Genomic DNA, 16,164 nt, shown 5'->3' with positions numbered 1-16,164 from the left:
TGCAGATAATTATGCCTTAAGCCTTAGGTCAACACTTTAAATTGTGCCTGGCAGGTAATTGATAACTAGTGCAGGCATCTGTCAGTAGCCTGGCCACCACATTCAGCATCAGTTGTAATTTCTGGGCATTCTTCTTATTCAGTACATTACAGTATCATGATTGTAACCAAGGCATGGATCACCCTCACTGATTGGAAAGGTCACAGTTGGCACACTAGCCATACTTGTCCAAGCACATTCTTCACCAGAGCTGCCACCTGCAAATTCAGTGACAGTGGGGGTCAGTGAGTAAACTTTAAACTTCAAACTACGTTTTTCTGTGGGAGTGCATCCTCAGCCAGAACAGGCTTAACTTGTGTTGCCAAATCCAGCCTTTTCCTTACCAAAAGTATCTGTGTAGCAGCATCCATAGCAAATTGTGGTAATGAATGATAAGATGTGCATGGTGATCCCACCATTTGTATGTTCTGCCTTATCCAATTATTGTTGAGATAAGGCAACAGTCAGGGTTACTGATTGTTTCCTTGGAGTTTAAAGATAGGGAGCAGTAGAGCATGCTGATGACATCCCCCTCGAAAGTTTTACATGATCTCCAGTTGTTTCATGTAGATGTTAAACAGCATAGGAGACAAAAGAAAATCCTGTGGAATAGCATAACTGTGCACCTAGATACCAAATGGTAGTTTCTGGGCACGGCCAAGCAAAAATGACAGAACCTCTCAGAATAGTGTCCCCAAGACCTGACACTGCCCAGAAATATGCCATAGTCAATGATATCCAGGGCACTGAGAGGTCTAAAAGAACTAAATAGGTCACACTCCACTCATCTAGTTTTTGACGTAGGTTATCTCGTCAAGTGACAAAAGGAGTCTCAGTACCATAGCCCAGTTGAAAACCACTAGAACATGAAGTAACTAGAAGGCAGTGCAAACTGTTAGTTAAGTATTAAATAAATCATTGTAGTTTTCTTGATCTCTCCCCCTTCTCCAATTTTTAAAAGTTTTCTTTTAAAAGGTAGCCCAATCTGGGTAATGATACCTCATCTCCAGTTGCTTCGTGTCTGATGTTTCATGGAGAAGAGAGTCCTGTCAGGGTAATACTGTTAAGGCTCTTGTTATCATGCAGTTCCTTTTATATAGTGTAGACTAATGTTTCTCAACCTTGGGAACTTTAAGATGTGTGGACTTCAACTCCCAGAATTCCCCAGCCAGCCACGTCCCCAGTCCACACATCTCCCAAGGCTGAGAAACACTGGTGTAGGCACATGCTTGGCTTGATAACTGGGATCCCCTTTGGCCTCCAGCTGCTCTCCCATCCAAGGGCAAGTTTGCTTGATACTCCTTTGACTTGCAATTTACAATTTGCAAAGACCTCTAAGGGAACGTAAGTCAATTGGTTTCTGTCTTCCTCTTCTCCTCTCTTGCACTGCTTAGCATGGACTACAACTATTAAGGAGAGGACTCATGGCTCTTCAAGTCTGCTTCTTGCTGATTTCCCCTCCTCTGCAGGAACACAGTTGATTAAGTAAGAGCTGGATGCTGCCACGGATATTCCAAGGTTGCAGCAGCAGCCTCACATGATGAGCCAAATCCCTTCCTCCCTGCTTGGGTTTCTCCTCTTCAAAAGCTCCTGTCAGACTGGCTCTTCCTATTCTATTCAAGAAGCAGCTCTTTGCTTTTGTTCAGATGTGTGGGAATAAGGTGTCAAGTGTAGCTGAACTGAGGCCAGAGGGCGAGCTTGAGAGAGAGAGACCAGGAATCCAGAGTCAGAATGGGACAGTGAGAGAATGCTATAAATGATTTTTGCCTTCCTTCCCCTTGGAACTTTTTCCCCCCCCCAAGGGTTCTATCAAAGCCAGCCTGTTCTAGGCAGACCGCTCCAAATGCAGCTCCCAGCTGGCCAGGAGTTATCTGAGTAGTGCATTTAGAGCTGGCCAGCTGGGCAAAGCGCTGTCCTGATTTTGAATAGTGAGCAGGTTCTGAGCAGCTATCCGGAAGTATTGATTGCTGGGTGAGAGCCAGAAAATGGAAATTCTGTCCTTTGGAAGGGATGGGCTCATATTTCACAAGATCTTCCTTTATTCAGTGCTGTTCCTAGGGGTGCCCATAATGCCAGGGTTTTAGCTTCAGCCCAGCCTTTCCTAGACTAAAAGAGAGCCTAGTTTATTGAAGTCAGCTTAATATTTGCATGACTGGATTAGTGCAGTGCCTGTTGATTTGTGATAGGGTGTTCTGAGCAGCAGGGCCCAATTTTGCAATCCCCTCCCATAAAATGCTGGCAGTTCCCATGTAGATAACAGTGAAAAACATATCTGCTTATTCAGACGTTTGTGAGATGATAGGGCACTAGTTGAAACCATTTAGTGCTTGTTGTGTTATTGTTAATTGGTACCTTCTGCTTGTTGGTATATTGCTTTCTGCTACAGAAATTAAGGTTACTATGGTAACAAATTATTCTGGCCCGGTGAAGAGATGGAATTTAATTGTCCTCAGTTACATTGCCTGAGGGGAGGGCAGCTTGCTTGGTTAGTTTTCTTTTAGCCTTGCAGCCAGTAAGCAGCTCTCTGAGAGAGCTCTCTCCTCTCTCTGAGCGTGTGTGAATGCAGAAGCCTGTAAATATGTTTTTGTGCTTTCTGTAAATAAATTTATTTTTATAGAAATGCCTGGTGTGTGATTTTTCTGATCTCTCCTGGGCCAAATGCTTTCCAGCACTCTGCCAACACTGCTCTGGCTCTTTTAAGAGGAGAGGTGATGTGTAAGTAAAAGGAATGATTTTTAAATATGAACTAACCACCTTGTATTGTAAAGGCCGCTAATTCCCTATTTGTAAAAAAAAAAAAGCCATAAACACAAACCAGATGATCATCTTAGCAGGGCATTTTTGTAATGGTTTGTGATACAGAAATCAATAACACTGCTTATGAGGTAGTTTAAAGGTATAATAAATAAACCCAAGACAAATATTCCAAGGTTAATGACAGTTTGAACACTGGATGGAGCAGGCACCTTTGCTAATATGTCTCTTTGATGGAACAATTTTTGTTGTTTATTTGTTTAGTCGCTTCCGACTCTTCGTACCTTCATGGATCAGCCCACGCCAGAGCTTCCTGTCGGTCGTCAACACCCCCAGCTCCCCCAGGGACGAGTCCGTCACCTCTAGAATATCATCCATCCACCTTGCCCTTGGTCGGCCCCTCTTCCTTTTGCCCTCCACTCTCCCTAGCATCAGCATCTTCTCCAGGGTGTCCTGTCTTCTCATTATGTGGCCAAAGTATTTCAGTTTTGCCTTGAATATCATTCCCTCAAGTGAGCCGTCTGGCTTTATTTCCTGTAGGATGGACTGGTTTGATCTTCTTGCAGTCCAAGGCACTCTCAGAATTTTCCTCCAACACCACAGTTCCAAAGCATCGATCTTCCTTCGCTCAGCCTTCCTTATGGTCCAGCTCTCGCAGCCATATGTTACTACGGGGAACACCATTGCTTTAACTATGCGGACCTTTGTTGTCAGTGTGATGTCTCTGCTCTTAACTATTTTATCGAGATTTGTCATTGCTCTTCTCCCAAGGATTAAGCGTCTTCTGATTTCCTGACTGCAGTCAGCATCTGCAGTAAGCTTCGCACCTAGAAATAGAAAGTCTTTCACTGCTTCTACATTTTCTCCCTCTATTTGCCAGTTATCAATCAAGCTGGTTGCCATAATCTTGGTTTTTTTGAGGTTTAGCTGCAAGCCAGCTTTTGCACTTTCTTCTTTCACCTTCATCATAAGGCTCCTCAGTTCCTCTTCGCTTCCAGCCATCAAAGTGGTATCATCTGCATATCTGAGATTGTTAACGTTTCCTCCAGCAATTTTAACTCCAGCCTTGGATTCCTCAAGCCCAGCACGTCGCATGATGTGTTCTGCATGCAAGTTGAATAGGTAGGGTGAGAGTATACAGCCCTGCCGTACTCCTTTCCCAATCTTAAACCAGTCCGTTGTTCCGTGGTCTGTTCTTACTGTTGCTACTTGGTCGTTATACAGATTCTTCAGGAGGCATACAAGATGACTTGGTATCCCCATACCACTAAGAACTTGCCACAATTTGTTATGGTCCACACAGGCAAAGGCTTTAGAATAGTCAATAAAACAGAAATAGATGTTTTTCTGAAACTCCCTGGCTTTTTCCATTATCCAGCGGATATTGGCAATTTGGTCCCTAGTTCCTCTGCCTTTTCTAAACCCAGCTTGTACATCTGGCAATTCTCACTCCATGAAGTGCTGAAGTCTACCTTGCAGGATCTTGAGCATTACCTTACTGGCATGTGAAATGAGTGCCACTGTTCGATAGTTTGAACATTCTTTAGTGTTCCCCTTTTTTGGTATGGGGATATAAGTTGATTTTTTCCAATCTGATGGCCATTCTTGTGTTTTCCAAATTTGCTGGCATATAGCATGCATTACCTTGACAGCATCATCTTGCAAGATTTTGAACAGTTCAGCTGGGATGCCATCATCTCCTGCTGCCTTGTTATTAGCAATGCTTCTTAAGGCCCACTCAATCTCACTCTTAAGGATGTCTGGCTCTAGCTCACTGACCACACCGTCAAAGCTATCCCTGATATTGTTGTCCTTCCTATACAGGTCTTCTGTATATTCTTTCCACCTTTTCTTGATCTCTTCTTCTTCTGTTAGGTCCTTGTCATCTTTGGTTTTGATCATACTCATTTTTGCCTGGAATTTACCTCCAATGTTTCTGATTTTCTGGAAGAGGTCTCTTGTCCTTCCTATTCTATTGTCTTCTTCCACTTCTGCGCATTGCTTGTTTAAAAATAATTCCTTATCTCTTCTGGCTAACCTCTGGAATTTTGCATTTAATTGGGCATATCTCCCCCTATCACTGTTGCCTTTTGCTTTCCTTCTTTCTTGGGCTACTTCTAGTGTCTCAGCAGACAGCCATTTTGCCTTCTTGGTTTTCTCTTTCTTTGGGATGTATTTTGTTGCCGCCTCCTGAACGATGCTGCGAACTTCTGTCCAGAGTTCTTCTGGGACCCTATCTACTAAGTCCAGTCCCTTAAATCGATTCTTCACCTCCACTGCATATTCCTTAGGAATATTAGTGAGCTCATATCTAGCTGATCTTTATCTGGGTCTTCCCTAATCTCTTTAGTCTGATCCTAAATTGTGCAAGAAAAAGTTCGTGATCGGAACTACAGTCAGCTCCAGGTCTTGTTTTTACTGACTGTACAGATGTCCGCCACCTTTGGCTGCAAAGGATGTAGTCAATCTGATTTCGGTGTTGTCCATCTGGTGAAGTCCATGTATAAAGCCGTCTCTTAGGTTGTTGGAAGGGAGTGTTTGTTATGCAGAGTGAATTGTCTTGGCAAAATTCTATCAGCCTATGTCCTGCTTCGTTTTGTTCTCCCAGGCCATGCTTACCTGTAATTCGAGGTGTCATTTGACTGCCCACCTTAGCATTCCAGTCTCCTGTGATGAAAATAACATCTCTTTTAGGCGTGTTGTCCAGTAGGTGCTGCAGATCCTCACAGAACTGCTCTACTTCAGCTTCTTCAGCATCTGTGATTGGGGCGTATATTTGGATCACTGTGATGTTAGATGGCTTGCCCTGAATTCGAATTGAGATCATTCTATCGTTTTTTGGATTGTATCCAAGCAGTGCTTTCGCCATTTTACTATTAATTATGAAGGCTACTCCATTTCTTCTGTGGTCCTCTTGTCCACAGTAGTAGATCTGGTGGTCATTTGATGTGAAGTGGCCCATTCCAGTCCACTTCAGTTCACTGATGCTCAAAATGTCTATCTTTAATCTTGACATCTCACCAATAACCACATCCAATTTGCCCTGGCTCATAGATCTTACATTCCAGGTTCCAATGGCGTGTTGATCCTTAGAACATCGGATTCGCCGTTCACCACCAGCACCGTCGGCCGCTAGCCGTCCTTTTGGCTTTGAGCTAGCTGCATCATCATGTCTGGGGCTAGTTGAACTCATCCTCTGTTCCTCCCCAGTAGCATTTTGACCGTCTTCCGACCTGGGGGTCTCATCTTCCGATGGTATACCGACATATCTCTGGTTGTACTGATCCATTGAGTTTTCACGGCAAGAATACTGGGGTGGGTTGCCATTACCTTCCCCAGGGACCGCATTTAGTCTGACCTCTCTGTCATGACCTTCCCGTCTTGGGCGGCCCTTCACGGTTTAGCTCATGGCATCATTGAGGTGCTCAAGCTCCAGCACCATGACAAGGTAACGATCCTTTGCTGAAGTGATGGAACAATGGCCCATGGTAAAAGATTTGGTATCTTCTTGGACACTAAAGCTTATGCGTAACTACCTAGAAGCGGTAGACAGAGAAATTGGACTATTAAATGAGAAACAACTAACAATACTTCTACTGCAATGACACTTAAATAGCAGTCAGGTGGAGCAATCATGTGTATATAAGAACTTACGGCCATTGCTACCAGGCTCCCATCCAGAAGACCCTTCCTTTTTTTTCTCCTCTTCCCCCCACCCCCTTTACACAGAATAGCAGGAATCTGGGCAATCTTGTATGATGGGCTTCTCAGCTTTTTCCTTTCCTGACATAAATGTGTGTGTGTGCGTGTGTGTAAGAACATGAACATCATTGCAACAAAGCACTGGGCCTAAGGGTGCTTGAACCTTTTCCACTTGGCTGCTTTCTGACCAAAACCACATCTTCCTCTTCTTTGCTCTCATTGCTTTATCATCTGTCAGAGGAAAGATACGGATCTCAAAACAGCAGTGGAACTGCAGTTTGGAATATAAAACACATCCAGCGCCACCAACCCCCTTTTCCAGTTCCACGACTTTGATTTTATAAAATCAGAGGAGGTGGGAGAGATCCAGGGTTTCAGTCAGGGGTCTCTTGAGATATATGTTGCTTGTTTGCCCTGATTGTAATGGTTGCCTATTCTAAAACACCATCAGACTCATGAGCAGGAATTCAAAGATATCTGATTTATTAAAGAATAGTATGCAGGATCACAGAGAAAGCTGAGAATGATGAAAGCGTGCCAAATTCAAACTAAAAACCCTCGGTGCAAATGAGATCCCTCCCCCCGTAGAGTCTTCTCAAGTCCACAATCCCAGGTGCTCCTAACGGTTTCTGATGGTCTGCGGGAAAAGTCCTTGAACAGAGAACATAACCCAAACACATTCCATTGTACTGATTTCACATACAGAGCCTGGTACAAGGTCTCACAGCAGCTCCCTCCCAAACAGAAACACGCATCAGCACCATGGCATGTGAAACGTTATGGTGTATAAACTACATTGAATCAGTGAACATGACACTGATTCTCTCCTGCAATGTAGCAAGAGATGCACTTCTGTTCAGTTTGTTGTGACCTTTCATGGGTTGCCCTTTGTAGCATGAAGAAGCCTTCCCTATGCTGCTAAAGAAAGCTTCCTTCTGTCCTGTCAATACAGGTAGACCTCGACTTATGACCATAATTGGGACCATAAGTCGTTGTGGTTGTAAGTCAAGTCACCACATAAGTCGAGTCACCATGTGAATAGATCTGATTTGACGACCATTTTTACAACAGTTGTTAAGTGAATCACGGTGGTTGTTAAGCGAATTCAGCTTCCCCAATGGACTTTTTCCCATTTTTTGCCAGAAACTGGCAAAAAAGTTTGCAAATTGTGATCACGTGACTGTGGGACACTGCAGCTGGTCGTAAATGCAAGCCAGTTGCCAAACGCCTAAATTGCAATCACATGACTGTGGGGGTGGTACGACGGTTGTAAGTGTGAGTACAGGTCAGAAAGCACTTTTTCCAATGCTGTCATAACTTTGAACCGTTGTTAAACGAACAGTTTTAAGTCGAGGACTACCTGTATGGGCATCACTGTCTCTCTGTGCCTTTTCCCTTCCTCTCTCAATCCCTGTTTTTATATCCATTGCTACCTTTTTCCTCCTTAGAACAGGAATACTCCGAAAATGGTCCTCAGAAAAGAATGGATAGTCTGAGACCCCAGAACAGCGCAAAGTTCCCGTTTTTTTTTTTCTGTGCTTGGAGCCCCCTCCAACCACAGTTTCCAAGAATCGGTGCCTTTTTTTCTTTTTTTTTTGTTGGGCATCATATGGAAACTACTTGGAGCCCTATAATAGATTTTATGTTTTTTTTTAAATAAAAGAAAATCCCTTAACACTGGAAAATCCTGCCATTCCAGTTAGTATACAGTATTTCCCACCCACAGTGGCGCATGGCCCTCCATAAAAGTGAACTATGGCTCCCAACCACCAAAAGGTAGCCTATTGTCACCATCAGATTACATCTGCAAAGTAGGGCATGCCTATGTCCATCATTTTTTAATCTTACTCAAAAGATGATGGGGTGGTGTGAGTCCTCCTGGAGCAAATTTCACTCATGCTCCTGCTTAGTTAGATAACTTACCTGATTCCACATTCAAGTGAGAAAAAAGCTATGTGTATAGTGGATTCATAGAACAGTGCTTGAATTCCTTTTTTTTCCCCTCTTCTTGCTACACAGAGAGTCATTCAGGAAGAGAAAGTGACGCTGGAAGCTATCCTGTGTACTCACAAGCATTGGTAAGGGATCTCCGTTCTCCCTTTTCTTGATGGGTGGCAGACAAGGGGGAATGTCAGGAAACTTCAAAATGTGTGTGTACTGAGCAGAACCCTAGCACAAAAGTGTTGGTGCTACCAGTGCAAGAGCAGTTAGGACAAATGTGTGTACATGAGAAAATAAACCTTTCCTTGGTCATTCTTTTTTGGAAGAAATTGCTCTACCCAGGTTTTATCGGGGGATGTGCCTGTAGATCTGGCATTGAAATCATGGTGGAAATTGATAAGATGGACTTTCTACACTTTCATAGTTAAATGTGCATCCTCTGACAGGGATCACAGTGGAGGCAACACAGCCCTGCGGCGATGGCATGGCTCCTGCAGAGTCTATGGAAGCAGCTTTGATGACATCCCTGAGCTGACAGAGTAGGTGACCTTTAATTTCTGTTCCCCACTTAGTAAGGGCAGGTACAAAGCTCACTGAGTCTATAATGTCAAGACAAATCTCCTCCTTAGCTAGAATTTTTCTGGAGATGGCCCAAGAAAGGTAACATTTATTGGCTCAAGAGGGATGGGGAATGGTTGCCCTCTCCTGGTCAACTGGATATTATAAGAAGACTCAGCATTGGCTCTCTGGTGCCCCTTCCAGCTTGTGACCATAAATATAATGTTCCTTTTCAGTCCCCTCACAGACAAGGAAACCATTGTGGTTGGGCGCCTGAACTTCAAGGCCCTCCTCACTCCAGGCCACACTCTGGGGCACATGGTCTATGTCTTGGATGGGAAGCCGTTTGAAGGGCCTGGCTCTCTCTTCTCAGGAGACCTCCTCTTCCTCTCTGGCTGTGGTAAGTTTCCCGTTGAAGGAGGATGTGGGAGGAAACAAGCTTTGCTTCCTCGTAATGCAGCCTCAGTCCTCATGGATTCTTTCCATCCCCTTTGGGAATAAATGTGAATTTGCCTCTGTTAGCCACTGGAGGGCAGCAAATGCTCTGGAAATATCTGGAACAGCTCTCAGATGAGTAAGTAAAAAATAGAAACATGGACCTTCCTACCTGAAAGTATTAGTGGTTCTGTTTGTAGGTGAGAGGAAAGGCACCTGTAGATATGTGAAGAGGAAACCAATGGTTGCATTGAGATGTAGGCAGCAAATAACCCCTCATGCTCCTTTCTTCCTTGCTGAATGAATTTGTTACTTGTAACTCTCTAGGTCGGATCTTTGAAGGCACACCAGAAACAATGCTGGCTTCATTAGACATAGCAGCTGAGCTGGCTGAAGATACTCTGCTTTGGCCAGGTAGATCCTACATCACCCTTTTTTCGTTTTGTGTTTCAACTCCTATCCTTTTTTTTCCTATTCCTGAACTTACAATGAAAGAGGGAAAAGGGCTTATCTGTTAAATGAAATAAGGCCATGGCAGTGAATGCAGTGTATCAGGGATGCCTGGTGGAAATAACTAAATATCTAAAGCTCCAGGAAAGGACCTTGTGGTCCTCCAGGTACTGCTGAACTACAGTGGTCAAAAGACCCAGCTAGGAAGGTCATTGGACAGAAATCCTTGGAGAGGTAGTTCAGCAGCATCTGAAATACCACAGTCTGCCTCCCTACCCATGTAATGCAAGAATAAATATTTGGGGAACTTGCCATTAAGTGGCAGCTGGTTGTTGGTTTTGTTCACTTTCTTCTCTCCCTCCTACTTGTGCTAAAACGCTAAAACCAAACGTATCAATGTGTGGTAAGGCCTATAACTTGGGCATACAGGTAGTCCTTGACTTACGGCCATTTGTTCAGCGACCTTTCGAAGTTACAACAGTGCTGAATGAATGGTGGTTACGACTTGTCCTCAGACTTCTGGCTGTCCCAGCACCCCTGCAGTCACATGATCTGGGCGCTTGGCAGCTGGCTCACACTTATGACCAGTTGCAGTGCCCCGCAATCGCATGATTGCCATTTATGACCTTCCCTGCTGGCTTCTCCAGAAAGTCAGTGGGGAAGCCAGCAGGGAAGGTTGCAAGTCTCTGAGGTAAGTCTCCCTTACCTGTGCACCATCTCTGAGCGCCTCTGTGTGTGCACCAGCCACTCATGCACCCATGTGCACCCTCTTTGACTCAAGCCACATCTCCCTTGCATCTTCATGCACCTCCTCACACACCCTTCCCAAGCCTCCCTTGCATCCTCATGCACCCCCGTGCACCCCTCAGCCCTTGCTGCTCCTCGCACCCTCCCCAAGCCTCACCATGAACCCTCATGCACCCCCTCGCACCCTCCCCTACCTGGCAGCAGCCACTTAACCTGCTTGCGAGCTGCCTGGGACTTGCAACTTCCTGCCAGCTTCCCCACTGACTTAGTTGTGGGAAGCCAGGAGAAAGTTGCCTCACCGAATGACCGTGCGATTCACACCGCATCCCTTAGCAATGGAAATTCCTATCCCAATTGCCGTAGTCAGTTGAGGACTACCTGTATGAAGGCAGAGCCCACCTGGACTTCATCACTGATCCAGCGATGGTTCTAAAATGTTATTGGGTCATTTAAAAACTGCCTTGAGGTTGCCCAGAGGATTCCACCTGCACCTTCTGCATGATTCTCAGAAACAGTTGTTTGAGAATCAGAGGTTAAGCAGTTTCAAATACAGAAGCAGCAGTGATATTGAGACACCCTGGGTGATTATACATGCTCCATCTGTGTTGACTGTCCATCCTCTTTCCTTAGGCCATGAGTATGCACTTGAGTGCCTAATGTTCGCAAGCCTTCTGGAGCTGGAAAACCCCCTCCTAAAACAGAAGCTCCAGTGGGTGAACCAGCAGCGGCTTGAGAAGAGAAGCACAGTAAGGAGTGTCTCTGTTTGTATGCGTGGGATGTTTCTTTCATGGCAGGTGATCCGTCCATCACTCCAAAGAAAACCTGGGGTGGGGGGAGGTGGGAAGTCATTGGGGTTTATAATTTCTTTAAGGATGAAATATTTCAGCATGTGTGTGTGTTTTCTCCTCCTCCCTTTGGTTGCCATGTAACATTCAGGTAGTCCTCGTTTAAGGACCACAATTGGTACTGGCAACTCCGTTGCTAAGCAGCATGGTCATCATGTGACTGTGATGGACTTACAACGTCACTTCCCATTCAGCTGTTAAGCAAGTCATCACAGTCATTAAACGAGACGTCACGTGACCGCAACTTGCAATTTCACTGCTGGCTTCTCCATTGACTCTGCTTGTCAGAAGCCGCTTGTGAAGCGTGCAAATGGCAATCATGCGACCCCGGGATGCTGTAACGGTCATAAACACCCGCAGGTTGCAAAGTGCCTGAATCTCAATCACGTGACTGTGGGAACACTGCAATAGTCGTAAGTGCGAGGGTGGTTGTAACGTTACTTTTTCAGTGCTGTTGTAACTTTGAATGGTCATTAAACAGGGCACTTAGTAAGCGAGGACAACCTATATGTGTTTTCAGTCTCCTTGTATCTCCATAATCCTTTCCACTCAGCATCTCAGTACCTGTTGCAGTCTCCCTAGTGGCCCCGTCTACACCTATAACAGGTTCCCTGCCTTGTTTCATCCAGTTGCTTCCCCTTTTAAGCTGTCAGTGCGCTCATAAGTCTATGCTTGTATATTTTTCTGTCGCCTTTTAAGTCTCTGCTGCTCCCTTTCTCTGTCATTTGTTTGCAGCTCCTTCATTCTAGGCACTGATCAGTTCAGCTGCTAATCAAGCCAGTAATGGAAATCTTTTGAGCTAAGGAAGCCTTTAAAAAAACAACAACACATTGTTGGGGCTCCTGTGACAGAGTGGTTAGAGCATTAGACTAGGACTATGGAGGTGCAAGTTCACCTTTAGCTAGAAGTGACTTTTGGCTGTCATTGTTTTGTTTTGTTTTGTTTTGTTTATCTTATTTGTCCCTGCCCATCTCCTCCCATCAGGGGACTTATCTCCCTCTCCAATGTGTTGTGGAGAAACTTTGGATAAGGAAGAGTTATGGATGTTACCTTAAGCTCCTGGAGGAAAGGCAGAATCTAAGTCTGACAGGTCATTTCTGTTCCTGCAGAGATACACCACATCTTCATGACAGTCAAGACTCAGTTGAATCCCACCGTGATTTCCAAAGAAGGTGGCTTAGTGGTTAGTTTTGAATAGATTAGAGGCAGTACAGTCATCGGGTCAACGCAGCTTAAACAGTATGGTTTTGTGACTCTTTAGGGTGAATATGCAGAGTATTCTGGTTTGGTTTCTTTGATTCTGTGCCTTTATCTGTTTTCCTGGTTGGTCAGAGCATGGCTAGCCAGCCAAAAAAAACTTGTAGGGATTTAGGCAATGCCTCCTTTTTTTTTTAAAAAAAAAAAGAGGGATTGAGTTTTGAATTCAAGGGGTTAGATGAAAAATGGGAGGGTCAGAAGGGAACCCACTTGTGTCATGTTCATCGTTTCAATGTTCTGTATACATCGTAACGTTTCGCATGTCACTTTACAACTTGGTACTTTACAACTTGGTACTTTAGATCAAAGTCATAGCTTCCCTCTGCTGCTTTCCTTGCAGTGGAAATGAACCCCTTATAGCTAACTGTCAGTACCACTAGGTAGACCGCACTAGGAAATCAGTTCCACAGGAAGGCTAAAACTGTTTTTTATGAAGATTGGCTATCGTAACAGAATCTTGCAGGTCTGCTTATGCTGTACCCCCTTCCCCTTCTTACGTTCCAGTGAATCAGGGAGGCGTGTCTTAAAAATGCTTTAGCCCCTTTTGCCTAGGTAATAGCTCATGCATATTTCCATCAAGGTCATCTTCCTTACTCTCTACACTAACTGATAGGTACCTGCTACTGCTTTTTTTTTACAGTCAGAATAAGCAACCCACTCATTCTCTGTTCCCTACAGTGTCCTTCCACCATCGGCGAGGAAAAGCAGTACAATCCCTTCTTACGGACTCACTGCCAGGAGATTCAGGAAGCCATGGGCCTACAGCGCCAAAGGGATGAGGACTGGGACATCTTCCGGGCCCGGGTACTGAAGGAAGTGCGACTACGAAAAGATGTCTACAAAGCGAACCGTTAAGTAGACCGTCCAGTCCAGAGTAGGGGCCGAATCAGACTTCTACAAAGACCAGTCCAGGCACAAAATGGGTTCTGTCTTACTGAGAAGGTCTCAACTTGGATACTGATCTTTACCACGACATGAAGGGAATGGCAACTTTATGATTGGGGCCTTCACTTGATCTTTTCCCCCAGAAACTCTGGTGCCAGTACTGTTTATCCATTTACTATGGTAAGTGGGATCACAGTCTCCCAGAAAGGGTCTCGCCTCACGGATGACAGAGCAGATTCTTTGAAAACCCAACATGCATCATCGACTCCTACCTGCCCTCTTTCTGCAGAAGGGGATGGCATAGCATACAGCGGAGTGATGCTGAAACAGTTCTCTTTATTTTCAGTGTGAGTTTAAGCAAAGTCTCCTGCAACTTATTACAAGGGCAACTGTGCATTTTTCCAATGGAGACCAATCCATGTGTTGAAACTGAGGCTGTTTTGTCTTCCAGCTGTTGTCCAGCAGTTCAGAAGGAGGTTTGGCCTTCCCCCTTCCTCCTCTGCCAAACCTTTTCTTAAGCACCAAAGCATCTTGCAACTCATGTACATTCAAGGAGAGAGTTTGTTACTGTATACTTCATGTTCCACTTTTTCCTCTTTTTTTAGTAGAACTGAAGATAGTGGCATTGATATCTACAGCTATGCCATGCACAGATTTCTTGACAGAAAATGTCCAGGCTCATATCATGCATCTTAGCAGTAAAGTAATGTCTCTCAAACTTCAGGCTCTTAATAAAACCCCAGGCCAACAATTGCTCAAATTTCTGAGAGAGCTGGAGAATAGAAGTAGGAAGCTTGTTTGGGAGATACTGTTAGTCCTTCAGTCTTCCCATGTAAGTTGCTTGCAGAAGAAATTGTGCAGACTAACTTCGTGGTAGGTATTTAACTCAAGCTTCTCAGGACCGTGGTCTTGAGCTTGGTATTTGTATACAACTGCTATAGTATCTATAATAGAGCTGGGCAAAGTGTTTGAAAGAGATGCCTTGCAACATGCAACAATGTGAGCAAAACACTTCACACTGGATCATTAAAGCAGCCGTATCTTTTTCCAAGCTTGTGCAGCTGCTTTGAACGTTATCCCTGAGCCAAGTGGCTAAAGCTACACATTCATGATTTCTGTGCTTGCGAAGTACCTTCTGTGAATGCTTTGCACAGTCAAGTATAATTTAATTCCAGTTAGTTTCTTGTCTTTATTGCAGCACAAGGTTCTTAATCAGGAGAGGTTGAAAACAATTTTTTAATTTTGGATAAAATAGGAAATAGTCTTATCCTGTTTGCAGTGCTGTTTTGTTTGGAGCGAGAGAGTTGTAAACTTTACTTTTCAGTTTGGCCTTCTCTCTCTCAGAGTCTATGGAGATTTGTATTTTGGAACACAGAAATTTGGAACACTTTTGATTTGTATGTATTGCTGAGAAATGTTTGCCAAATGTTGACATTTTATGATACCACTAAAATGAAATTACCCACAATTTATAATGGTGTATCTTGTCTGTTGAATCTCAGGGAAAATATTTTTAAGAGTCCTTCAAAACTGAATAATGACTTTTAAACCAGCCATCCTCATACTATGAAATTGGCATCTACACAAGCTTTCTCAAAAGGAGGATAAAGTCAGAGTAGCTGAAGACTAACTAGTGGAAGTTCCATGTTGGATGGTTGGAAATAAAGTCACTATGGAAGGGCAACGGCCTTCTCCACACTGTGTCATGATCATGCTTGCAATACCACGCACAATTGCAGTAGTAGCTTTTTCTCCAGTATTTACCCTCTTGCTCTTATGTTACCAGATTGGGGGGTGGGGGTAAATCTCCAACCATGTAGATTTGGCATCTATTTAGGACTGACAAAAGAAAAAGGCCTTTCCACCCTATGTATAATAAAAGCATGGAATTTGTGGCTTCTGGAAGAGACGGTGACTGTCAGTTTAGACCAGCCTTTCTCAACTTTTTGACCCTGGAAGAACCCTTGAAATGTTTTTCAGGCCTCGGGTAACCCCTGCACGTTCAGGCTCGAATATAGGCCAGAAAGTACAAAATGTTTATGTTCATTTAATGTGTAGGCCTGTATATATGCATTAACGGTGTTCCTAATCTAAAAATAAAGAATGATACTTCTTTAATGTGAAGTTGCCTGAATTTGAAATAATTTTTGAAATAAATTGCAATCTCTCAGGGAGCCCCTAGTGACCTCTCTTGGAACCCCTGGATGCTCTAAAAGTCAACAGATTGTTACGAAAGGATGGTATGATCTATGGCTGCTAGTCACAACAGATATAGGCCTTCAGATTCAGAAGCAATATGACTTGGAAAATCAGCTGTTGGTGAATATGGGGATGTGATTATTGCCTTTAGATCTTGTTTGTAGACCTAGCGGAGGAACCAAGTTGAAAAAAGGTGGTTCAGTCAGATCAAAGGGCATTTTCTCATGTACAAGTTGATTTGACTACCAAGAATCTCTTTTACCAAATTCATAATGAAACCTGGATCTACACTAAAAATAATCACACTGTTTTTTGTCTTCCCAGTTTTTATTTTAATATATAAACTTGATGT

At 44.0% G+C, this 16,164-nt stretch overlaps 1 protein-coding gene across 1 annotated transcript in view; it reads left to right on the top strand.

Moving 5' to 3' along the window:
• Positions 1-15,340, top strand: part of LOC134487214 (probable hydrolase PNKD) — a 29,321-nt gene extending 13,981 nt beyond the window's left edge. The window contains exons 4-9 of the mRNA XM_063288874.1: positions 8,515-8,573; positions 8,883-8,975; positions 9,231-9,394; positions 9,757-9,843; positions 11,257-11,372; positions 13,407-15,340. Of these exons, the coding sequence (XP_063144944.1) occupies positions 8,515-8,573; positions 8,883-8,975; positions 9,231-9,394; positions 9,757-9,843; positions 11,257-11,372; positions 13,407-13,583 (696 nt within the window). The 3' untranslated portion in view covers positions 13,584-15,340. The remainder of the gene's footprint in view (positions 1-8,514; positions 8,574-8,882; positions 8,976-9,230; positions 9,395-9,756; positions 9,844-11,256; positions 11,373-13,406) is intronic.
• The last annotated feature ends 824 nt before the right edge of the window (positions 15,341-16,164 follow it).

This window comes from Candoia aspera, chromosome 1 (genome assembly GCF_035149785.1).
Source record: "Candoia aspera isolate rCanAsp1 chromosome 1, rCanAsp1.hap2, whole genome shotgun sequence".
In the NCBI taxonomy this organism is placed as follows: Eukaryota; Metazoa; Chordata; class Lepidosauria; order Squamata; family Boidae; genus Candoia; species Candoia aspera.
This window is presented reverse-complemented; position numbering and strand designations above follow the sequence as displayed.